This window comes from Olea europaea, chromosome 22, assembly GCF_002742605.1.
Source record: "Olea europaea var. sylvestris chromosome 22, O_europaea_v1, whole genome shotgun sequence".
In the NCBI taxonomy this organism is placed as follows: Eukaryota; Viridiplantae; Streptophyta; class Magnoliopsida; order Lamiales; family Oleaceae; genus Olea; species Olea europaea.
The window spans coordinates 714,369-741,284 of record NC_036258.1 but is presented as its reverse complement, the minus strand read 5'-3'; the positions used below and the strand labels follow the sequence as shown (position 1 = coordinate 741,284).

General features: G+C 36.6%; 2 protein-coding genes and 1 long non-coding RNA gene across 3 annotated transcripts; all 3 read left to right on the top strand.

Moving 5' to 3' along the window:
- The first annotated feature begins 9,976 nt into the window (after nucleotides 1–9,976).
- Nucleotides 9,977–10,457, top strand: LOC111371288 (putative lipid-transfer protein DIR1). Its single transcript, XM_022993187.1, has one exon. It carries the CDS (start codon nucleotides 10,018–10,020, stop codon nucleotides 10,312–10,314), a length of 297 nt encoding a protein of 98 aa, XP_022848955.1. The 5' UTR covers nucleotides 9,977–10,017; the 3' UTR covers nucleotides 10,315–10,457.
- A 3,491-nt stretch (nucleotides 10,458–13,948) lies between these two features.
- On the top strand, nucleotides 13,949–15,115 carry LOC111371198. Its single transcript, XM_022993098.1, has 3 exons — nucleotides 13,949–14,041; nucleotides 14,115–14,230; nucleotides 14,308–15,115. The coding sequence occupies exons 2-3, from the start codon at nucleotides 14,123–14,125 to the stop codon at nucleotides 15,007–15,009; spliced, it is 810 nt and encodes a 269-aa protein (XP_022848866.1). The 5' UTR covers nucleotides 13,949–14,041; nucleotides 14,115–14,122; the 3' UTR covers nucleotides 15,010–15,115.
- Nucleotides 15,116–24,639: 9,524 nt separating this feature from the next.
- LOC111371197 lies at nucleotides 24,640–26,860 on the top strand. Its single transcript, XR_002698534.1, has 2 exons — nucleotides 24,640–24,735; nucleotides 26,537–26,860. It is a non-coding gene; the product is annotated as an uncharacterized LOC111371197 (long non-coding RNA).
- Nucleotides 26,861–26,916: the final 56 nt, after the last annotated feature.

The following is a 26,916-nucleotide window of genomic DNA, read 5'->3' as shown; positions in this document are numbered from 1 at the left end:
GGATGTTGGCTGTTCTTGACATAAAAGAACGTATAATCTATATTCAATTCAGCCAGATGGACATACATTGATTTACGTGTTCGCGCTGGCGTTGAACCATTTGTTAGAGTCATCCCTCACCTGATGAGAGCGATTGGATTATGGAACAAGAATCCAGATAATCATGAAGGTGATTCCATGGAGTTGAAGATCGTGCTTGGTTATGACGTTCCACAACAGCAAAACGGGTACGATACTTACCAACATCTCATATTCTGCATATTTATATGTATCCATAAATATTGGAAATGTGACCTCCGTGTTGATATGAAAGCTAACGAACTTAGTACATCTTTTCCAGCCACAACTACGACATATTTGTTATCAAGTATGCTGAATACATTCTTCATAATGACTTGGAGTCTATGCCGAAAGAGTTTGATGCTGCCAGAGCCAGGCTGGACATAGCTGCACAACTATACAAACATCGTGACATCAAGAACGCAACTAAAGGAGGAAACGAAAAGGTCGAGGGGAGTATAGTCATAGAATGATATTTGAAAATGTTATGATCATTGATGCCACTTTTGTAATGGAAGGGACCATTCATTATTTTTGATTTTTTTCTTACCTAGACGAATACTTTTGACATTGTATGTTTTAAGTAGAATATTTTATGTCACATATGCCGTACTATATGTTGGTATGAGGCAGGTTTTAATTGCTTATTGTTTATTAGTTTCTGTTAATTGGTCTTTTACTTTGGAAGAATTATTTTTGAATGGAATCATTAGTTACATTTCAGAAATAAATGCTAGGTCACAAATCAGTGTTGTTGTTAATACCGTACATAGGTCGTAGACATATTTTCCCATATGGCCATAGTATATATCAAATTCTAGTCACATATTCAATTAGAATCAAGCCATAGGTATAAGATGTTGAGATCACAAATGCCTGCCAAGTCACAGGTCACATATTGTGTATACATGATCACAATTTGATATCCTATTACGGGTGTAAGATGTTGAGATCCTATGCATGGTCATATGTATAAGATGTTGAGATCACAAATGCATGCTTGGTCACAGGTCACACACTGTGTATACACAGTCACAATTTGATATCCTATTATGATCACAGATACATTTTGCAACAGGCCACACGTATATTATATTGGGATCACATAAGCATGCCAGGTCACAGACAATGTATACACGGTCACAATTTCATACCATATTATGGTCACAGATGCAATTTGCAACAAGGTCACACATATAATATGCTGGGATCACAGGTCATATACATGGTATGTTCACAGTCCCACTTGTATATTATATTACGGTCACATATTGCGATTTCAAACAAGGTCATACACATTACTTAGTAAAAAATATATATAAATGGTTGTCAAAAAAATTTATTTACGTATATATTATGCCGAGATCACAAAATACCTATCTAGGTGAGAGGTCACGACTGTTTATCAAACACAAAAAAACACGCAAATGTATATGTCATTCTTTGCTCAAATTTTAAGTTTTTTAAATCACAATGCGGTCACATATTATAATCGTGATGCCATTTATACTTCTTCATGGTTAGCATTAGGATGCAAAATATGTTACATCCAATAAGGCATAGGTTTAATGACGAAGTCACAAATGACTGTTTTGCATGTTCATTTTGTCATACACTATATTGAATTTTCCCATATACTAATTATGGGCGATTACACCTTCAACTAACTTTGACTTAATGGAACCAAACTGCTGTAAGTTCTGCGATTGTGACTATTTCCACCACAACATTCACACTTGACTATGATTTTCCCTTTACAAGATGATCTCTTCCTCTTTTCGGATGGCATTCCTGTACTTTTTTTTTTGGTTTGGTGGCAGCACAACTATGTCTACAACTTCATCTAGTACTGCCCACTCATTGATATTTCCCACTGGGAATACTGTGTGTTGATATGCATTGAGGTATGCATCCCTCGTGTAGAAGTATGAACAATAATCTTATGCATCCATCTTCATCATTGCAATAATAGCCAAGGCGTGTGGGCAGGGTAAATGATCCACTTGAAATGTCCTGCATGTACACGTACATTGTTCTATATCAACAATAAATGATGAGCTATCACCACGAATAGAAAAAATGGTTTGATTTGTAGGAGATACCTGCAAATAATGACACAAAACTAGATCATTTCCAGTAACGATTATTGTCAATCTACTTTCAAACTAGAGGTTAAGTTGTAATCATAAAAGACAGGTCACAAATACAAACATTATCGTGAAATTTCTCAAATCATAACTCATATCCCTCAAAATTTTCTCGTAATTGCTTAACAGCTTTGTGAAAGTGTCACACACGATGTCCCTATGTTTACAGAACTAAGACTGTATAGTCTGTCTCAAAGAACCCAAGAGAGCCACAACAGAGAAGTTTTTCGCTGCTTTTTTCACTGCATTCACAAATTCTACTATATTCGAAGTCATTATAGAATACCGGTTAGTTGGTTATGAAATCTTGACCATTTCTTGGGGTCTACTTTGGCCTACAAGCAAGAACGAAAAACAACAATGATATACACATCATTTTTGCGACACAGAAGCATGTATGTAAATGTGACTATCAATAGACAATTACCAGATAGGCTGTAATCTTTGGAATAATTGAATCAAGCTACCGCATGTTATATTCAAATTCTGCTAGGGTGTATGCACGAACGGCCGAGTTGAATGCATGTGTTATACTGTGACCCAACTTGCCAAAATACGACTTTAGGTTTTGTAGTAGATGATATGAGCAAATCCCATGATATGTCCCTGGATACACCTTTTCGATTGCTTTCTTGATACTGTTGTGGCGATCTGATACAAAACATACACATTTCCTATTTCCGTACACCTTCTTCAATTGTTCGAAGAACTATGTCCAGGATTTATCGTTCTCGTTGTTCCCAATTCCAAATGCAAGAATGAATATGCTATTATTCACGTCCTATGTAGATGTCGTGAATAGTGTACTGCCATGATGTCCATTCAAAGACGTTGCATCAACTACAATCACATGTCTACAATGCTGCCATCTTTTAATTGATGCACTTATCTCCATGAAGTAGTATTTGAACCTATTGTGATTGTCAAGTTCCAATCCTGTGACCGTACCGGGATTCATTTGACGTAACATATAAAAAAAGCTTGGTATCTTCATGAATGAATCCATTGGATCACCTCTAAGCATTTTCAATGTTCGTTCTCGGGATCTCCAGGCCTTTACATTATTTAATGAGACCCCATAATTGTGTAACATGTCATTGCGTATATCATTTGGAGTCTACTTATCCGGGACGAAGTGTACTTGTATCTGATGCACGTGGACACAACTGATGCTGTCACTTGTCTATGAGACCCCAATACTATATTTACAGCACACGTGTGACCATCAACCATACGTTTTATCTTAAACATATTTGTTGCGCCCATTTTGGATCATTTACATATCCAACTACACTCCTGTCAGGAACACCTTACAAGATATTCTTTCTTGTCTGAACGAACGACCATATATTTAAACATATTATGTATTGTGTAGAATGCCGAGCTCATTTTTAGTGTCTCCTTATTCCTAAATATCCTTCCAATTTTTACTGCCATTCCTTCGGCCACATTGACTATTGCCACATCACTCTCGTATTTGCGACCCACGTTTTCAATTGCTACCTCGTATATGTCGGATGACATATCAACCAACGAAAACATATCTTCGTTGGTGCGTACACCAGCTGGAAGTTCAAATGGTTTTTTCCGTCCCTCCATTACTTTGACCTCAACAGTTAAAGGATGTTTTGAAGGGTCACAATTCAGGCTCTTCAGCACGAGGTACGAATTTACATTACTGTCATTCTTTATCAACACTGGGGAGGGGGAGATCACTACTCAGTTCATACTTTAGTGTGACCGCTACCTTTGATTGATCCAAACTGAACTCGTTGACAACATTGTTCACCAGCTTCGTATAGCTGCAATTGTGATCAATCATAAGTAACGATACTTGTGATCCTCGTAACAAACACACATGCACGTAATCCATCCTGCAAAATTTTACAAGGAAAATTAATGTCACACCGAATTTTGCGGGACACAATGATATTAACGGTTGTGTGAAACTTTTTTTTTTTAACATTCATCAATGGACATCATTATTTTCTTTCTGACAGGTGGCAGACGGTCACACAATTGTGGAACACAGAGACCATGGGGAACTTAAGTTATAGAAATTAACAATTCGTGCAATATTCTATGGTGAACAATTCGTGCATTTTTTTTAGGAACATAAACAAAGAAACCATTATGTACCTTATATTCTGTAGATGCACGACGTAGTTGAGTCACCATTTTTGTGGCTTTCTGTGAAGATATTGACACAATCCGACGTGAACCGGTCTTCAGTTTCAAGGACGGCAGAATGGAATGGAGAGAGACAAATTTCGTGTAAAAGTTTTGTAACCTTCTGCGTGAATAATTGTGCTGCTTTTATGGATGGAAGTTTCTAATCATAAGAGTCCAGTCACAGAAGGAATTCGACGCTTGATTTAAGGGATTGGTTTGTAACGGTTTGTTCTCTCTCTCCTATATATATATATATATATATATATAGAGTCCAGTCACAGAAGGAATTCGACGCTTGATTTAAGGGATGGTTTGTAACGGTTTGTTCTCTTTCTCTCCATATATATATATATATATATATTTGAAACACTAACCTTCAACTCTTAAATATGAAATTGGGATTGTTTACTGTCTGGTATATGAAATTTTCCTATAAAAAATGTCAAATATGACGTAGCCCAATTCCCAAATCCTTATCCACTCATTTCAGTTCCCATCCTCTCACTCTCCAATTCGACAATTCCCAAATCACGCCTCCCACTCGTCTCTCGCCTTACATCGACAAAAGAAGATGTTTAATCCAAAATTACTATAGAATATGTTAAATGTTTGTTTGAGTAATATCAACGTATGGAGGTTGATTTGGGCTTAACTTTTTGATAGTTCAATATAGCGTAGATAGAAAAAAAATAGAGGGTAGATTTTACTTGATAGGTTGATTAGGGTTAACTTGATTTTGCTGTCTATAACTAAGTTTTTTCTTTTATTCCAAAAGTAGGAATGGCCTTGTTCTTGATTCCACGGTAAATTAAACTCCCCATTTTAGTTCAATTCTTTATATTTCATTCATTTTGAGTTGAACATTTTATCGAAAATTAACAAATTCATGTTTGATAGGTGATCTCAAATATTTTGATAGTTATTTTCAAGTTTGAATATGAAGCAGAATTTCAATCTTTTGCACTTCACTTATTGTATAAGCCCTTCTTTTTCGGGATTCAATGTTAGCTTGCATATATTTATTTTAATCCAACATGCTATATAGAATCGATTGAAAGCGTTTGTCATGTCAATCTCCTTTTTCCAAGGTGGGCATTTATGATTTTAAAAACTAAAAATGAAAGCAAATTAAACAACCAAGATATGCTGAGTTTGATTGATCAATTCGAACTCTAGCTGTATTGCTATAGATAATGCGGGGAAAAAGGATTACTTTGGAATGATGGCTCACTTGCTAAACCAACTTACAGAATGAAGTTGAAGTGAATAATTGGTGCTATTCAATGAGGAACTTTCAATAAGAATGAAGGGAGATCTCAAAAGGGATTCTTCTATTTGTTACTGCATTGCTACATAGTTAACTTAAAATTATTATACAATGATATCAAAATATAAAAACTCGCAATGAACAAGTATAATTTATAAACTATGTTATTTTAGTATTGTTGCAATATTATTTTATATTTTTATCATCATTAAATCCATGACCAAAAACTCAAAGTTCGATGTTGATTAAATTGTGTCTGCATTGAATAATATTCTTAGCTTTACCCCTGCTTAGCCTTAGTTTGGAAAGAATTTATAAACGATTTGATTTTTAAATAAGTAGAAATGAGTAATAAATAAGTATATAATTCTTGTAAAATCATAGAAAATTGTGATAAAAAGTAAGTTTTGATATTGGACGAAAATATTATTTCAAGTAACTATAGGATTAATACGTGTATAAAATAGAGAAATCATTGAGAAGGCACTTAGAGTTTTGCTTCTTGTACATTGGGATTGACACCCCGTGTACAATTTCTCACAAAAGGGGGTCCATCCCCAATTAAAAGATCATGAGCCCCCTCTTATGAGCTGGCCTGTCAACTTCAACGTACAAGAAACAAAACTGAAGCAATTATCTAGTCCTTGGAGGAGTGAGGTGGATGTGGGCCACGATCAAGCCCCTTGCATATGCATGAGGCTTTTAGTTCCTATACACTGGGTGTCAACTAGCCCCCTTTATAAGGGGGCCAGTGTACAAGAGACAAAACTTATGCATTACTGTGAGTTTATTATTGAAATTTGTATGTGTAAAGTAGACCTCACGATGTGTTTGACGTGTCATTTGTTCGGTTCTCTAAGCTGTCATTTTTTATGTCCTTTTGGTTATATACAAATATAATACAAAAAGGGAGACAGCAAAATTAAATAAGGCTTGAAAAATAAGGGATTATTGAATTTTTTTTAAAATTTTAAAACGCAAATTATGTTTCTAACAAAGTAGCATTATTCAATTATGTTTTAAGGAATTATTAACTCTATTGGGTTAATTTCACAAACGGTCACTGAACTTATGCGAAAATTGTAAAACTGTCACTGAAGTTTAAAACTTTCAGTAACAATCACTTAAGTTTCGGGGTACCTTCAGAAACAGTCAATAAAGTTTAAAAACTTGCAGAAATGGTCATTGAAGTTTAAAAAAAAAAAGTCAGTTTTTTGGGCTACTTTTGCAGCAACATTTCGACCACTTCTGACCATCGATACCGTCTAATTTTGATACCGTTAGAAAGCCATAATGTCCTCTTTAATTACTATCCAAAAATCTCGCCATAACTTTAAGGGATTAGATTGAAAAAATTGTCGCAAAATTCGCTCAAAAATGCTAAAATCTGGGTAGATTTTTCAGATTTTTTGGGGGACTTTTGCGGCGATTTTGCGACGACTTCCCACCATCAAGACACTGGATTTTGATATCAATAGAAAGCCCACAATATCATCTTCAATCACTATCTAAAATCTCTCCCAAACTCCAAAGGATTCGATCGGAATAAACACACAAAGTCGACTACCCAAAAAGATGAAAATCTTCACAGATTGGGAATGCTGAATTTGTGGGTCTATTTCGGCCAAATCATTCAGTGGTGTGGGGAGATTTTTGGTGATAACTGAAGAGGAGATTGTGGGCTTTCCAACGGTATCAAAATTCGACGATCTTGGTTGTTGGAAATTGATGGAAAGTTGCTGCAAAAGTCTCTCAAAAAATTGAAAAATCTGCCTAAATTTTCACCTTTTCGGATAGCCAATTTTGTGGGTTTATTCCTGCCGAATCCTTTGGATTTGGGGGAGATTTTTTATGGTAATTGAAGAAGACATTGTGGCTTTCCAATGATATCAAAATTCGATGGTATTGATGGTCAAAAGTTACCAAAAAGTTGCTTTAAAAGTAGCCCAAAAAATTTGAAGAATCTTCCAAGATTTTCACCTTTTTGGGCAGCAAACTTTGTAAGTTTATTTCGATCGAATCCTTTGGTGTTTGGGGAAGATTTTGGGTGGTAATTGAAGAGAACATTGTGGGCTTTCAAACGATGTCAAAATTTGACGGTCCTTCTGGTCGGAAGTTGCCAAAAAATCGCCGCAAAAGTCATCTGAAAAATCAGAGGGTGACTTGCGACGATTTTTCGGTCAAATCTCGAGTCATAGGGAAATTTTGGTTGGTAAATGAAGAGGATATTGTAGGATTTCCAATGGTATTAAAATTCGACGGTATCGGTGGTTGGAAGTGGCCGAAAAGTTGTCGCAAAAGTAGTCCAAAAAATTGAAAAAATGTTTTTAAACTTCAGTGACTGTTTCTGTAAGTTTTTAAACTTCAGTCTTCGTTTCTGAAAATTTTTAAAATTCAGCGACCATTTTTGAAAGCTCCCCGAAACTTAAGTGACCATTCTTGAATGTTTTAAACTTCGGTGACCGTTTTGTAATTTTAGCGTAAGTTCAATGACCGATTGTGAAATTAACCCTAACTCCATGTGTAAAAGATTTTAACAAAAGAGTGAAATCTCAACAAAATACTCGTAGTGAAAGAATTTTAAAATAAATCAAACTTCTTTTCGACAGTTACTAATGTCTATGAAAATAAATATAATCAAATATTTTCATCCCCTTGCTTGGGAAAAAATAAAGCTATGAATAAAATATAAATATATATATAAAATCAACTATTAAAAATTTGATATAAAATTATATTTGTGAAATTTGAATTGCTCCTTACTTTTTTTTTTCTTCTCTCTTTTTATGGTACGAATGCAACCTGCAAAATTTGTCAACTCGTGACTTGTTCATCTATTTCTCATTTTATTAGACATATTAAATCATTCTTAAATTTTTTTTTTATTTATATCGTGTAACATCTTCAAACCGAGGTGCTTGCATTTAATGTGTGAATGTCCGTGTGTAACATGTTTGGGTTCAAAACTTTTTATATCTACAGCATGAGTAAATAAATGTATCACATCTTAACCGTGTACTTAATTTTTTGTATGTACAATGCATACCATTCCCAAAACGGACGTGCCTGCATCTAAAACGTTACACAATATGTTTTGGCTAATCTAAAATCCTCGGTTGTGAATGATTTATTAAAACTAATGTTTGACTTTGATTAAATAAAAAAGTAACTTCTTAGTAATAATTTTTAGAGCCTATTTGGCGAGACTTTTTCAAAAAGTCGAAAATTGCTTTTAAGACTAAAAAAAATGCTCAAACTTGTTTGAATAATTTTTTTGAAAGTATTTTATCTGATTATAAGAGTTTTAAAGAAGATTGACCTAACTTATTTTTCATGAATCTCTTTTACAAGAACAGATGCAAAAATAGAAATTCTCACTTAATGTTTGACAAAGAGAGCCTTAATTGCTCTGCATTAGTATTAGTTCGATTCGATCTCTATGGTTTCCAGATATAGTCCAGGTTCATCTATTTTAATGGGATTTCACTGATGGATTTTGAACCCAAATCATTATTTGGGTTGGGACGAGACATCATTGCGTCCTTCTAAAAGCCCAATTATTGAAGTAGATATTTATGGTGTAAATTCCTTAAATTTAAATTTACAAGTTTCCCTCTTTTATTTGTATATAGACAATGGATCTTAACTTAATTAGTAAAAAAAAAAAGATTTAATTTAATCATATTTGATAACTTAAAGTTAAACTTAAAATCATTGCCTATTCTGATACGATGTTAAAATAAAATTTGATTCATACATCTTAATATAAGAGCAACATGATTCATCCTAATAGTTAATTTGTGGGCACAAGTCCCATTTACTTTGACCTCACTTATGCAAATGTTAAAAAATTTATTTGTTTAAACTTTATATTCAGCTCTATTATGTACATGTAAATTCTATTTTTCATTAAATGCCAAATACTTAAACAATCTCGTCTAACCTCCATCAAATGAAATTACGATACGAAATGTTAATACGAAAATGTCAATAAACTAGTATCTAAAATAGAAAAGAATAATACTAGTTTTCGTGTGGCATTGTCATACTTCGCGTAACTACTCGACGTTAGAAAAATCTCAAATGTATTCCCTACATAATCTCATGCAATTGTAATGTAGTAAAAATGGAAGGTGGATCATCTTCACGTGGAGACTTCAACATAAGAAGACAAGATCTAAACCCATTGTTGACGTAAGGCAGTTCTAGGCCACAAATCATTACCCTAAAGTAAACCCAATTGCCCAAACATGGCCTAGCATCACCCGTGACCCATAACCCGCCAAATTCCCAATCACGGGCTTACAAATTTACTACCTTTAAAAGCACCAAAGAATCATTGTAACAATAGAGCCTCGAGCAATCAAGAATATGGAGAGTGGTAGAAAATTGGTGGCGGTGGTGGTGATACTGGTGGTTCTTGGTGGAGCAAAGGCAGTGAGCTTTTGTAATATGACGGAGGAGGGTTTAGAAGCATGCCGGCCGTCAGTTACACAGCCGAACCCGGTGGAGCCGTCGTCGGAATGTTGTGATGCTCTCTCAAATGCAGACTTGAAATGCTTATGTTCTTATAGGAACTCAATTGTTTTGCCTTCTCTCGGGATTGATCCTGATCTTGCATTGGGACTCCCTGTCAAGTGCAATCTCAACCCTCCTGCTGAATGCTAAGGTCCTTCGTCACACCTTGTTCGTGCACGTAAATGCTTTAGTCGAAATAAGATGGCGATTATATTTATCTTTGCCTACTATGATACTATGTTAGATTTAGTTTCACACTCGATTTTGGCACATAAATATATGCATTTTGTGTATCGTTGGTTCTTACGAATTCTCGCCTAACTTCAAAGGTCACAATCTAACGCTATGCTAATTATCACGAAGGAACAAGAACAAAAACTATTTGCACGGATGTATGATGTATCTACCTCGTAGATCTTAAGATGAAACTTGATGAATAACTAAATGGATAATGCGAAAACTCTGTTTCATCCAAAACCAGTAAAATCAACTTTCTCTAGCAAGTGTTTCAATGATAAAAAGAACGAGATTTTGACTCTGTCTCATAGGAGGTCAAAAAATGTTAGGTGACAGTTTATATATGATGTATGTTGAAAGTTTAGATCGATTCCTTGATTCTTGCCCACAATATCCTTGTTTAGAGAATGATCGAGAAAATCGGAAAGTCTTTATATGGAAAAAATGTGGAAGACTTAAAAAATTGGAGAATGGCCACGGCACATTAATTAAAGTTTTTACAATTGTATAGAATCTTTCATGTGTCCTAAATCCCAAGCACAGCTCAAAATAATATTACAGTGTAATAAAGGATTTTTAGTCTTACATCAAGATCGTTAATAACTATCCCAAACATGTGATAAAAAAAATCAATAAAAAGTCGACACAAAAGGAGGAGATATTAGTTTCTGTTTCGCGCGGGTAGTCGCTAACAATTAAAAAATGGATCAGACGATTGGGTAAAGAACAAACCTCTTGAGACAAAGTCTCAAAAAGGGGCGTTTTATTGGCGATGATTTACGATTGGAAATAAACAGAATGCCTCCAAGGGGCGTAAGCACACGAATACTAAAAGAATTGTTTAAGTTTAAACTTAAAAATCGAAATTACATATTCTCTGTTTGAGAGTATTTGATTCGGATTCCTTTTCTCTATGTCTTCTCTTCCTTTTATATTCCCTTGATTATTTCTTCGTAGCAAACCGCTAGAAAACTGCTTGATTGCTGTATAACTACCCACTTTCTTTATGGTGGCTAACTTGTCGTGGAACCGTCGTCTCTAACTGTTGTCATTACTCTTTGTCGTTCAACCGCCTTCAATTGGGCTCCTTGAATCGTGGAATATGATAAGATCACTCAATAACTGCTTCAACAACTGCTATTCTGGATAACCATAATGTTTTATGCTTGCTAAGATCCTGGGCGATTCGAAGGTTTGGGCGAGAACGGGGTCATCGCTCTGGGCGACCGTAAGGTACTCCATTCGCTCAAATTCTGGGTGTCTTGCAAGTTTGGGCGATGATGTTACCGTGTTCGTGGGCTTCCATTGCATTCCTCAATAATCCTGTTTGGACATTTATCCAGGACTCCCCAATTGGGTTTCACTCTTTGGGTTGCACTTTTAGTGTGTCAACAATTACCCCCCAATATGGCAGAATTAATACAAATTATTAATCTTTAGCATATTCACTTGTTTTTTTTTTCCAACAATATTTGAAATTCCCAAAAATTTCAATTATTATTTCATTCTACAGCCTAAAAATGTGCAACGTTACAAACCCTTATAAACCCAAAAGACACGCCATTTCATCGCACTATTAAACCACGTCTCTATATTTCGTGCCTCCTCCTCGCTATTTTACTATTCATCTTCTTGCTTATCTGCTACATTTCTTAGGCAAACCTTATGAAAACTGTACTTTGTTTCCAATGCCGACTTCACAAACTCAATCTGATGATTCTTTTAGTTTCGAAGATTTCCAAAAAATCCTTACTAGGCCATATGTAAATCCAAACTTCCTTGCACAAGTTAATGCTGACCTCAATGAATTCTATTTGGGTCCATCGTTTAATAATGCCGAAGCCGTTAGACAAGTGGCGGTGGGTCAGCTGTTCCCTTGCACTCAAGGTCCTCTGTTCCTGAACTCTCTGCCATTGAGGCCGATTCACGAAAAAGGCATTCTCACTTGGCCCAAAGCTGATGTTATTTTTCGTAGATGGCATGCACGTCTTGTGAATCATGGCCCCACCAAGGTGATTTTTGATCGTGCTAGGATTTCAGAGTTATTAGAAATTACTCTTCAACCCCCGATTTTTGACCCAGTGCTTTTTCCTATTGCTTTGAGTTTTTGGTCTTCTGAGTATAACACCTTCATTTTTCTTCTTGGTCTCATGTCTATTACTTTAAGGGATGTCGGAGCCATAGTAAATCTTCTGCCTTTGGACGATACCATCTTTCCTGGTATCTTGATTTCCAGTGTTACCCCGAAATTTGATAAGAAACTTACTGAGTCTTATTCAAGCCTGCAAGACTTTTATAATCACTCAAGCGCTGAACCTTCCCATGCTGAGCGTGTGGCCTTTCTTCAGATTTGGCTCTGTAAATATATTCTTTGCATGCCAAGTATGAAACCTTCTATGAGCTACTTACCCATAGCGTATGAATTGGCGCGTGGTAGGCCTTTGAACTTATGTTCCTTCTTTTTAGCCGCCCTTTATAAAGGCATGGCTTCCTTTCAGTTTCAACTAAAGAATGGTGCATCTCCCACTGGCAGTGGCCCCCTTTGGTTCACTCAACTGTGGTTGAGAGCATATTTTCCACCACTTGGCGCTCCATCCATTTCCCTTCGTTCTGCTAGCTGCTATGGGCTAGCCATTGATCCATTGACCCCTGTAAATATGTCCAGTAGGGACATTTTTTCATTCTTTTATACCTTAAATTCGATTCCTTCTTTCTTTCCTTTTCCTGCTCACTTGACTCCAGATTATGTGCAACCTCCATCCATCCTAGATAGTGCGAGTGCCTCTCTGCTTGTTTGGGTTCAGTTTTTGATTGGGAGGGAATTGTTCCACGATATCTTAACTGGAACCAATGCCAAAGCTGGGGTTGAAATATATGCTCCCCAATTTTTTGCTCGACAACTTGGTTTTGGCCAAACTTGGCCTGTTTCTCCTTGTTACTCCAAAAATTTGACAGACCACTTTCACACTATTAATAAGGCAGAGGCACAAGCTATAGATACTCGCAACATTCTTTTGACGGGCAAATTTTCATTAGCTCCTTTCAATTCTAGCTGTGCTGTCCATCCTCTTTTTGAACAGCTTTGGCCATCAGTAAAACGTCAATTGTTTGCAACTGATGCTAATCGTGCCTTCCATTTACTGGATCAGCCAGACACTCCCTCTACTTCTTCTATTTTGGTCACCCCTATGTTCATTAGGAATCCTTCCTCCCCTGCTCGCACTAAACATTCTATCCATCCATCTGCTTCTCTACCTGCCAAGGCTACTGCAGCTAAAGGTGCTTTAAGCCGCAAACGGTCAGCTTCAACATCTCCCATTTTGCAGGATGATAATGATGAAGATGATGATGATATTCTCATCCTTAGGAGAAAGGTAATTGAATTTGTTTATTCACAAACATACTTTTCTATGTACTAATGATTTACCTGAATTCCTCATAAAAGTTCAGCCTCTCCTTCGAAGGCTTTGGTTTTGGCAGCCCCTACTCTATCATCTTCTGCTGAAGCTATTTCGTCCAAATCAGCTGATGAAAGGATTATGCTTAAAGAGAAACCCTTAGTCCCGGAACCTTCATCACAACCAGTAGAAAGGTCACCTTCTTCCCAGGGCGTCGGCCCTACCAAACGTCGAACTAGAAGGTAATACATATTTTGATGTTTTACCTTTTCTTATGCTACTGGTTTCTGATTCGTTGCTTCTTGAATTATGCAGAGGCTCCCATGGGCCTGCCCGTTGTGGCAGAGTCTTCTCGCCCAGATAAGAAGAAATCCCTGCAGGTGGTGGAGCCAACTGGTAATATGCCTGAACTTCCTAAGATTGCTAATGAGGTAACCTTTTGCTTCACTTTCATTTTCGCTTCGTTTATTGTAGTGAAAGTCCTCAATGTTGGCATTTTTCTTTGTAGGATGCTGATGACATTGTGCGTTCCATCCAGGACTTGTTTACTTCCTGGGGGCAAGTCAAGACGTCTCGCCCTACTTCAACCAGTCATCCTTCTGCTTCTTCAGAGGAAAATATGAAGTTTCTCAAGCAGTCGATATTTGAGTACGTGTCTTTCATAGACATGGATATCGACCAGGCTAGTGCTACCAAATATAAGGATAAGCTTGAGCTGTTGAGTGCGAAATTGGCGCAAGCACTTACACTTCCGTCGCTCAATGTTTATGCTGACTTAAAAGCGACGTTGAAGGTTGTTCACTTTGACATCCTCTCTTTGCTAGTCAAAAATGTTGAACAGAAGGCCAGGAGTACACAATATTTTCATGCTGCATCTGAAAGAGAGTCTTTGCTTCTAGAGATTAACAAAGCCGATGATGAATTAAAAGAAATCTCTTCTGATGTTATGATCGAAGACTCTTTGATGACAAGTTTGGCTGTAGAGATGAAGGAGCTTCAAGCAAAAATGGACGACTGTAGGGCGAGAATGGCTGCTAAAAAGTGTAATGCTTCCCAAGGAATTGAACGAACTAAGTCTTTGGTTAAGCAGTACAAAAAGCTGGAAGTTGATGACGATTTTGTAGCTGAATTAAATGTCGCTTCTTCTCAGCAGAGCGAAGATTGGGGGAGACTTAGGGAAATAATTCGTTCGGCCTGGGGTGAATTGTAATTAAGACATCTAATGCCTTAACTTTCCTTTTGTAACTTCGTACTAACTTTCCTTTTGTAACAGCAGTTATCGTCATTAATGAACAACTAATTTGTCTACTTGCGTATTAATTGACGTTGTCCTTAATCGTCAACCTCCCAAGCATTTAATTGCTTTATGCTAAGATTCATGTACGTTCTTCCTTAGTATTTTCGTCTCTTTTTACAAGACTTTGGGCCATTTGATTTCAGTTATTAGGCACGAATGTGGCCATTCACATTCTGTCTTTTCACCTTCACGCCTCTATAAATGTGTATGTATTTCTCACTCATCATTTTCATTTCCATTCTTTTCTTCAAAAACTAATTTGCTGCTATCGTTTGGCATCTCAATAATTGATCCAAAATTTTCGTCTTCCATAGAAATGGATCATTTGATCCGCCCATTTTGCTATCTGTTTTGATGTCATCATTGGTATGGGAGATATAGGAAATATTCTTTGGCCAGCAAAGTTCTTCCCATTGTCTCCATGTTCTTTATAAGGAGTTCAATGATGGAAGGCAATTTTTTATGATGCTTTTCAAGTCACTTTGCTTGCTGAGAGTGCTTCTCAATCTCCTTGCCCATTATTGCAGCAATGCGATTATGCAGGCGATTTAGGGTGCTTTTCTTCCCTTTTGCTTGTTGAGAGTGCTTCTTGGCCTCTCTGCCTGCCCTTGCAGCAGTACGATCAGGACGGCGACCAAGGCCAGTTCACCCTCTTGCTTAGCAATCGATCAAGAAATTAGTTTTCTCTCAATTGTAGCTTATAGAGCATTTAGTATTTTGTATCTCACAATTTGTAATGTCTATTTGATAATAAAGGAATTTATTTGAACGTATTTCGTTCTGGCCCTATTTATCTAGGATCGTTCAACGCAATTTGATTACACTTTTATTTGTTTATTCTCTCATAAGGAATGAACATACTTTTTTAAATATTTGCCATTAATGAATCTCATGTGCTTGGTGCCATCTAAATCTTCTAAATGGTAAGCTCCATTAGGCAACACACTATTTACTTTATATGGACCTTCCCAATTGGGCGATTACTTGCCATATTTTGGATCCTCACTATCCAAAGGGAGTATTGTTTTTCAAACCAATTCGTCCAGGCTAAATGACTTGACTATAACTTTTTTATTGTAAAACTTACCCATCATTCATTTTTGAACTTGCAATCTATCTACGACGTCCAACTTTAATTCGTCCAATTTCAATAAGTTTTGAACTAGTGATTCGGTATACTCACCATCACTTAACTTATGTTGCAAACACACTCTAATTGATCGCACATTGATTTTCAAAGGCAAAACGGCCTCATATCCATAAGTAAGTTGGAAATGAGTAACTTTGGTACTTGACCGAGGCGACGTCCTACAAGCCCATAAGGCTTTCTTTAGATATTCGTGCCAATTTCTGACATTTTCATCTATCATTTTCCTTATAATATTTTTTAGAATCTTATTAGAAGATTCTGCCTGTCCGTTAGATTGAGCGTAATATGGTGTGGAGTTCACTAATTTAACTCCAAACTCGCTCAAGAATTTATTCACTTGATCTCCATTTAAAGAAGTTCCGTGATCTACTATCAAAGTTTGTGAAATGTCAAATTCATAAATAATATGATCACGGATAAATTTTATGATACACTTTTGGGTGATCTCCTTTAAAGGTATCGTTTTTACCCATTTAGTGAAAAAATCAGTTGCAACTATAACAAAAGTATGTTGCTTGAACGATGGAGGATAAATATTCCCTATCAGGTCTATCGCCCAACCCTTGAACGGCCAGAATTTGATAATGGGTGCCATCTCTCTCGCTGGCGCCTTTTGTATTGGACCATGCTTTTGGTATGCTAGACAACTCTTCGCGTGTTGAACACATGATTCTCCCATCTTGGGCAAAAAATATCCATTCCTAATAATTAATCATCTCATCTTTTGGCCAGCTTGATGAGCTCCACATATCCCTTCATGCACTTCAGCCATGATTGTTCTAACTTCTTGCAAACTTACACATTTTAGTAATATACCATCAGAGCGTTTCTTAAACAACTCTTCATCTATCAATATATAGTTTAGCAAACGCAACTTCATCTTTCTATTACCTCCTTTATTAGGTTCTTTAAGGAACTTTTTAATCTCTGCCCTTCAATCTATTGCATCTCCATCTTGTATGTAATGAATTTCAATCATTCTCGCCCTTCTTTGGACTACGGGCAATATTATTCCATATTCATAAGTAGATTTTCAATTTAAAGCCTTTGAATACCCTGAGGCCATCTAGGCCAACTCATTTGCTATGTCATTATATATCCTATTAACACATTAAAGCTCTACTTGGTCGAATTCTCCCAACAATTCCTGAGCGATTTCATATTGACTTATAATGGAATCACTTTGACATTTAAAATCACCGATCAATTGGTGAATTACCAATTGAGAATCGCCTCTAATGATCACATTCTTTACCTCCATATCTATCATTAATTTTAAACCCACGATTAAGGCTTCATATTCGGCTTGATTGTTGGTGCACATCCTATCCAAAGTGAATGCGAACTTGTAACAAATCCCTACAGAATTTATCAATGCTACTACTACTCCTGCACCTTTAGAGGTTTTCGACCCATCGAATATGAAACCCAAGGTTTTAATTCGAATGAATTGATTTCTAATTCAATTTCCTCAGACATGTCAAGGCATGGATGATCGGCTAGAAAGTTAGCCAAAGCCTGATTTTTTATTGCCTTTTGGGGTATGTATTGTATTTCGAATTCTGATAATGCTAACGTCCAAAAGCCTACCCTCTGATGTAAAATAGGGCGAGAGAACATATACTTAACCAAATTTACTCTACAAATCAAATAAACGGTTACGGACCGTAAATAAGCCCTTAATTTCGTACACGTGAAATACAATGCAAGATATAATTTTTCAATGGTAGAGTAATTACATTCACATTTTGTTAACCGTCTACTCAAGTAGTTAATCGCTCTCTCTTCACCAAATTGGTCTTCTTGCGCGACCATTCCAGCTATTGATTCTTGTTCAGCCGATATATACACTTTCATTGGCCGTCTTTGGATTGATAACTCCAATACTGGTGGACTTGATAAATATGTCTTTAGGCTTTTCAGACGAATTCGTCCTGATTTTTCAGCTTTAAAAGTGGCGAAAAAATTTTAGTTCGCCCTGCACAGTTAGAAATAAAGCATCTTAAAAAATTTACTTGGCTTAGCAACATTTGCAATTCTTTTTTATTGCTAGGTGGTTTGGCCTCTAAAATGGCCTAAGCTTTATTTTTATCAAGTTCAATCCCCCTTTTATGTACTAAGAAATCAAGGAAGTTTCCTGCATTAACGCTAAATGCACATTTCAAGGGATTCAATTTTAGTTTATATTGCTTCATTCGCTCAAATGAACATCTCAATTGTTCAAAATGATCCTCTTCTTTAATGAATTTGACCACTATATAATCTACATACACCTCAACAAACTTGCCTATCATATCATGAAAAATCAAGTTCATTGCCCTTTGATAAGTCGCTCCTGCATTTTTCAGGCCAAAAGGCATAACTACCCATTCAAAACATCCTAGAGATCCAGGGCACTTAAAGGCAGTTTTGTGTATATCTTCCTCAACTATATAAATTTGATTGTATCCTGAATACCCATCCATGAAGGAATTTATTATGTGTCCGGTAGTCGAATCTACTAAAGAATCTACTGTAGGCATTGGATATTCATTTTTGGGTGTGGCTATGTTTAAGTTCCTAAAATCTATGCACACCCTTAATTTACCATTCTTTTTTAGCACTGGCACGATATTGGACAACCACTCTATATATCTGGCTGTTCTAATAAAGTCTGCTTTTAATAATCGCTCTGTTTCTTTCTTAATCTCAGGAAGTACATTAGGAGCAAAACGTTTAGGATGTTGTTTATGAGGTTTAAAATTTGGCTTGATTGGCAATCTATGTTCCACCAAATCTCTATCTAAACCAGGCATATGTTCATATTCCCAAGGAAAACAATCCTTATATTCCTTTAATAAAGCGATTAATTTATTACTAACCTCTTGATCGAGCATCTAGCTGACGAATATTGGGCGATCTTTCCCTTCATTGCCAATATTCACTTTAATCAGAGGGTCTTGTGTTTGAGCGTATCCAGGCTTGGTAATCCTCATTACTTCATCGTCCATTTTCCTTATAGGCACTTCTTCTTCTAAACAATCCACCTTGTTGACTTCTCGGCCAATACTTTGTTCCAACTCGAACACTGTCAATTTGCCTTCTAATGCTTTCAAGGCTGCTTCTTTTTTCGTCTTGTCTTTATATTCTATATTGAAAGCCATTAATTTGGCTTTGAAGGCCTGAACATCGGCCATTTGCCTTTGTTGTTTACAACTCATTTAAAACTCCTTGATTACTTTTTTGCCAATTACTGGCTCTTCCAGGGCCACTATGTTTGGCCTCATTTAACTGAACATTTCAGTGAGTGCATCTACTGAAAACGGCTCTTTGCTCTGTGCAACAATTTGAGTTTCTTCTCCATCTTGGACCACTCTAACAGGTCCGTAATTTCCTTCGTATATGAACCTTTCCACTGAGTTTGCTTCTGCGACAAAAGGTCTATAATTTGCCTGCACCACTTCTGCTTCAACCTTGTCATTCCAGAAAACCAGGCATTGATGGAGCGATGAAGGTATGCAGCGACTTCCGTGTATCCAATCCCTTCCTAATAACACATTGTAACTCATTGAACCATCTATTACGAAGAAGACTGTGGTCCTAGTAGTTGTCCCTACAGTTATGTCCAATGGCATAACCCCTTTGGCTGAAGTTGCTCCTCCATTGAAACTTGTAAGGATGACTTCTGTTGGAATCACATCACTTTCTGTCTTTGCAAATTTCCTCATCATTCTAGATGGAATGGTGTTTATAGCTGCTCCATTATCGATAAGTACTTTTACCACAGGTATACCGTTAACTAAAGTCTTAATGTACAATGGTCTCAAGTGTTTAGTTAACTTTATGGCTGATCTCTTAAAAATAACCTTTTCGGCAACATCTATTTCCACTTCCTGCTTGTTCTATGTTGAATTATCCTTTTGTGATAAGTCAACGTGTAGTATGTTGCACTGAGCTTCCGCTTCCTGAATTTCCTTTTTATTGTTTCCTAATGCTTTTTTTTCGGTTACCCAACCTGTGGGAGGAGCCATTATTCTTAGAGGCGATCCATACTTTTCAAAGCGAGGTACTCTTTTTTTCCTCTTGGGCGTCTCGTACAACACGTAATAATCAAAAGAACGCCCAGATGGTTCCCCCAACCAGTCCACTTCACGAACTCCCTCTCGATGTAGTTGCTTCAACAGGGTATTGTGCGATACTCCTCTCTTTCTTCTTTCTGCTTCCAGATCAATTTCCTCTTCGATGTCCGTCATACCATCATCCTCTTCACCATTGTAGGCTCCTCTAGAAGTTTGGCATTCTTCACATTTTAGCACACATGCTTCTTCCTCGTTATCCTCCCTCTCTTCTTCTTCTTTTTCTTTGTTCTTGAACTCATTGGCTAGTAAATAGTTATTAGCCATGACAAGAGGTAACGTACCGAACTGAATAGCAAGGGATTGATCTGGATCTTCTCCATCCCTTCTACTTCGCTCAAACTTTGATCTGCCAGAAGAACTCTCTGGCAATTCTTCCATCGATTCACCTGTACCAGTCCCCTCACTGTCTTCGAGAACATTTTGATTGGCCACCTCGAGTAGTTTAGGCGCCTTAGGACGTGGCACTCCCTATTGTTGCCTCATCATCCGTCCATAATTCCGTTGAAAATGCCTTTGTTGGGTTCTAGTCATCTCGTTGAAGGGTATCACCCTTCCTGCATTATATTGAAACGAATGCCATACATTTGGTTGGCGAGGTTGCGACCTGAATGTTCTTCCATTATTTATTGACCTGAACTACCTCTTAAAAGGCGGTCCTCTATAGAATGATATACCTCGCCCTCTACCAGGCTGAGCGTTTGAGAAAAAACTAGGGCGATGGTGATGCTGCCACATCCCTGGTTTCTCTTTATTTGCACTCATTTCTTTTTAACATCTTGCACACAGGACTTCTTCATCCTTTTTAGGCTCCTCCCCTTTGATACGTTCAAAGACATTGGGGTGTGGCCCAGGGTCCTCTTCTCCGTTATCTATAACCTACTTGAATTTTAGCAACTTGTTTTTTAAACCAGTCGTCATCATGTTCACCCCCAAGTGGTTGTGGAAAATGGTTTTCATCCACTGTCATCTTCTTCTTATCCTCGAACATAATTCGTCCTGATTCAATGGCATCCTATAACACATGGCGAAAAACGAAACAGTTGTTAGTCAAATGTGACCATGCATTATGCCACTTACAATATTTTTTACCCTTGATTTGTTCAGGGCTTGGCAAGTTATGTTTATCGCTCAACTTTATCTGGTTATCCTTATATAGTTTATCAAATATAAGGTCAGCTTTGGTTACATCGAACGAGAACGTTCTAGCCTTTTTGCTTTCATCTTTTATAGGCTTATCCTTGCCCGACGATCTAGGCTTAGCCATTACAGGACAAGTATATGCGTCTCCTTTGATAAATTCGCCCAAACACATTTCGGTTTGATCGTAATACTCGTCATTAATGGTATGAACACCAAAATTTGGGTCTCTATAATAAGTTCCCTTGCTAGAATTTTTCATTTGCTCTTCTTCTCTTATTAATCGTTCATACTTAATCACGTTTGCGTTCAATTGGAAAAGATCAGAAAATTCTCTGTCTTGAAATTTCTTTTTCAAATCAAAGTTCAGACAACTTTGAGCGATTTTGACAAACTCATTTTCGGGCAAAGGTACAAAATATTTACTTCTTGCTGTCTGAAACCTTTGAAGGAAACCTTTTGCCCATTCGTTTGACACTTGACGTAGATTCGTCAAATCGGCCAAAGTAACTTCAGACTCAGTCTTATAAAGCTGAGCATGGAACAATTGCTCCAATTGTTGTCATGTTTGAACAGAGTTTGCTGGCAAATTGATGAACCAAGAGAAAGCTACTCTTGTTAATGAACTAGGGAACAACCTCATTTTATGGTAGTCGATTACTTCACCACTTTGCAGTGTGAATCGCCTTATGTGTTCTAGAGTAGACACCTCTCCTAAATCGATAAATAGTGAGAATTCTGACACTTTATACCCTCTAGGCCATGGATATGCTTGGTCCACCCAATCAGGGTATGGCTTTGTGTACGTCGGCCTAATGACAGAACGTGCCCCAAAAACCATTTGATCCTGTACTATTTGCATAATTTGATTTCTCAACATGACGTTGAGGTCATATGGAATTCCTATAGGTTGGTTGGTCGATTGATTTGCCTGAGGCCTGATGTTTGGTCCTTGGTTGACAACAAAGTTGCCATGATTTGGGTCATTGTTACCATTAGCCTGAATATTTATTCCATCACTATTCTGATTTGGCATTACACCATCCCCCTGTTTGAAGTAGGTGGACCAAAATGTGGTTCTATCCCCTGATTTGGACTTAGGACTGGGGAATTATGTCCCACGATTGTCCTAGTTTGAAAGTGATTTGCAATAGGCACAACTGGCTGACAAATTTGGCCTACTAACTTATTCATTATTTCATTTAATGTATTCAGTTGTTTGGCCATGTTGTCATAATGTGCATTCCCATTTTGGGTAAATCTTTCCATATTATGAACATTTCGTAGATTTACCCGTTCAATGACATCCTGTGTGAGTTCTTCAAGCAATGCACGCATGGTTCGAGAACTCAACTCTGTCATTGGTTCGTAACGACTGTAACTACTCTGACTCTGTCCCTCTGTTCGTAGAGAGCTTTGTCGCTTCTCATATCGCTCGATCACAGACTGGACTCCTCCCTGACTTGCTGCTTCCTTATCAGATTTGTGAGGTATATTGTTTCACCTTTTGTATCTTCAATACCAAACACCAAGGTCCCACTGGGCGTGCCAAATTATTTCGCGCGAGTAGTCGCTAACAATTAAAAAAGGGATCAGACGATTGTGTAAGGAACAAACCTCTTGAAACGAAATCTCAAAAAGGGGTGTTTTATTGACGATGATTTATGATTGGAAATAAACAGAATGCCTCCAAGAGGCGCAAGCACATGAGTACTAAAAGAAATGTTTAAGTTTAAACTTAGAAATCGAAATGACATATTCTCTGTTTGAGAGTATTTGATTCGGGTTCCTTTTCTCTATGTCTTCTCTTCCTTTTATATTCCCTCGATTATATTTTTCGTGGCAAACCGCTTGGAAACTGCTTGATTGCTGTATAATTACCCACTTTCTTTATGGTGGCTAATCTATCGTGGAACTGCCGTCTCTAACTGTTGACATTACTCTTTGTCGTTCAACCGCCTTCAACTGGGCTCCTTGATTCGTGAACTGTGATAAGATCACTCAATAACTATTTCAACAACTGCTATTCTGGATAGCTATAATGTTTTATGCTTGCTAAGATCCTGGGCGATTCGAAGGTTTGGACGAGAACGAGGTCATCACTCTGGGCGACTGTAAGGTACTCCATTCGCTCAGATTCTGGGCGTCTTGCAAGTTTGGGCGATGATATTACCGTGTTCGTGAGCTTCCATCGCATTCCTCAATAATCCTGTTTGGACCTTTATTCTGGACTCCCCAATTGGACTTCACTCTTTGGGCTATTTGATTTGGGCTGCACTTTCAGTGTGTCAACAGTTTCTAACCAACATGAGACTTTAAACAATCCTATTGTAAGTGAAACACTCAAAATTATTCAAATTGGACAATACCAAGTCAAAATCATCCGATCATGCCACTTAAGAATTTATGTGAACCTTTTGATTAACTGCCACAGTTCTCAAAATGACCAAGGGCAGATGGACACTAAATTACCTTAAATCTTATAGTTAAACGAGGTTTAAATATCCAATTTGACTAAAAATTCAACATTTTCACGAAATAAATACAATTTATGAAATAATTTAAGCAATTTAAAATAGTGGACGTACTTGATGCAACCAAGTTTTCTTTTTAAGAATTATAGGGATTTTTCGTAGTTCAGTGTTACATCCCACTCCTTTATAGTCAAAGTTAAAGTCAAAGTCAAAGTCAAAGTCAATAAGAACTTAAGTTGAATAAATTATTCTATTGGGGCTTAATTGATTATGAAAAATATTTTGAGGATTTAAGTAGTCAAAGTTAAAGTCAAAGTCAAAGTCAAAGTCAATAAGAACTTAAGTTGAATAAATTATTCTATTGGGGCTTAATTGATTATGAAAAATATTTTGAGGATTTAAGATGGATAAAATTTAATTTGAGGATATACTTATATAGTATTGAAAGATAAGGATTTAATGTGATTTTATATGAAGGTTGGAGGACTTGTTTTGCAATTATGAGTTAGTGCCACTAAATATTAAATAAATAGCCTTTTTTTTTTCATTTGGAGATAGATACAAAAATGAAAAATGGGTAGAGAAGCTGAGAGAAGGAGAGAAGAATTGAGAAGGAGGTAGAGAAGGAAAGAAGAGAGAGAAAGAAAAGGGGGAAGACAAAAAAAGGGGTGGAAAAAGAAAATGAAAAAGATATTATTGAAGAAGATGATATATGGATTCAAATACAAGGTTCATCCTTTCTTCTATTCTATTCCAAGAGGTAAGAAAAACTCATTGTTATTCAATATTGTTAGATTTGGGTTTGTAATTAGTGGTTAGCTTCAAAGATGTGGAGGAAAGAATAGATATTGGAGTTGAATATATGTTAAAGTAATATGAAATGGGTTTGTAAATTAAAGTCTAAATCTTTATATTTATAGTGTATATGATATAAAACAATTGATTTATGAGGTATTACTAGGGGTGGGCACGGGTCGGTTCGGTTCGGTTCTCTTTAGAACCGAACCGAACCAAACTTTTCGGGTATCTAGTAAATGGAACCGTCGGGTCCAAATATAATTATGGAACCGTTCGGGTTCGGTTCCATTCGGTTCGGTTCGGATCGGTTCGGTTCCGTTCGGTTCTGTACTATAATTAAATTTTTTAACATTTATAACAACGTTATATAAATACGACTAATGATACATTCAATAGTTTTGGAATGTCAGAGATTAGTAAACTACCTTGTTCAAATGATCGCTACGATCAAAGCTTCAGTCGGGGAAAGTCACGGCTTCGATCGGAGGTCAGAGTGTGGGCCGACGATTGTATAGATTTTGGAATATTAGATAGGCTGCGAGAGTGAGTGCAAGAGTCAAGACAACGTTATGCACTTTATTGTAGGTGTTTAGGGTTATTTAGTGGATTTGATCTTGTTTGGCTAAGAAATGAAACAATAAAATGGGTAATTGGGCCAAAAATAAAAAAATAAGAAATGAAACAAATTATTGGGCCAAAAATTTGGATTTAGAAATCATTAATTTGTTAATTTGTTTAGAAAAAATTAAAATTAAAATAATTTGATTTACTCAATATAAAAAAAAAATTAGAAAGATTCGGTTCTTATTCGGTTCTTCGGTTCTTGGTCTAGAACCGAGAACCGGACCGTACCCGTCGGTTCTCAATTCAGATACCCGTTCGGGTATTTAATTTGACAAGAACCGTCGGGTTCGGATCGGTTCGGTTCGGGTTCGGTTCGGTCGGTTCGGTTCGGGAGATTTGCCCAGCCCTAGGTATTACAATGAGACATGGAGTTGAGGTTGGATTTTGGTATTTTTTTAAACTAATTTTCGGGCAAAATTAATGCATAGTGCTATTTTTGAAATTCTGGTGAGAAAGTATCATTTCTGTCAATGATTTTGGTGGCAGATTTCAATATGCAGAAATTGGTGCCAGATTTCTATATTCCGGAATTTTAGTGCCATTTTTGTCAAACCTTGGATTTCCAAATTTTTAAAGGTTTGAATGAACTTATATGACAAATATTGAAGTCTATGTGTTGAACTAACTATTTATAGGGGTTTTATATGTATTAAGGTAGTGATTTTAAGGAAGTGTGAGTGGTGTAATAAATTTGATGGTTTATGGTGATTAGTTGATAAATCATTAAAGAGAAGAAAAGTTGGGGAAATGGGGATGTAAAAATAAATATAGAAATTGAGAAGTTAAGAGGTGGATTTGTATTAATTTAATTGTCATATTTAAATTTGAGAAATTATACCTCTGTTTCAGGTAAGGACGTGAAAGTTTGGAAAGACTTGTCAATTTAATCAGATTTCTAATTATAGATCAATGAGTGGAAAAATATAAATATTTTTAAAATATTTATAAATTAAGTATATTGTTAAAGTATGTGCAATATATGCAATTATGTGTTCGAATTATATGATTATTATGGAAATATCTTTTAGTATGATATATGTGGAATTTCAAAGATTGTATACAATACATTGTGAATTGGAATATAAGATGTGATTTTGAGATCGACCAGAAAAGTACTCGTGATTATATATTTCTTCTAGTTCACCGAGAGGTCTTGGCCGTGTTCTATACTGCACGGAGGGATCTTGGACTGGGGATCAAGGGGTCTCGACTGTGTACAAATAGTTCACTGAGGAGTCTTGGCCGTATTCTAGAATTGATTATGAGAGATCTTGAGACCGACTTTCATTCGCGGAGGGGGCCAAAGGCCCGTGGCGAAAGTTCTTAGCCCGATGGACGGATTATAGATTTTAGTCAGAGAATACATTTTTGGTGGATCACATGTGATGTGATTAGATGATGGTATAGATATCAGCTGATGATTATATCGTGGATATGAGATGATATTTACATAGTTATGAGAATGTCTCTTTTTTTGCTACTATCGTGTGAATTACTAAACAATATGAACTTGATGTTG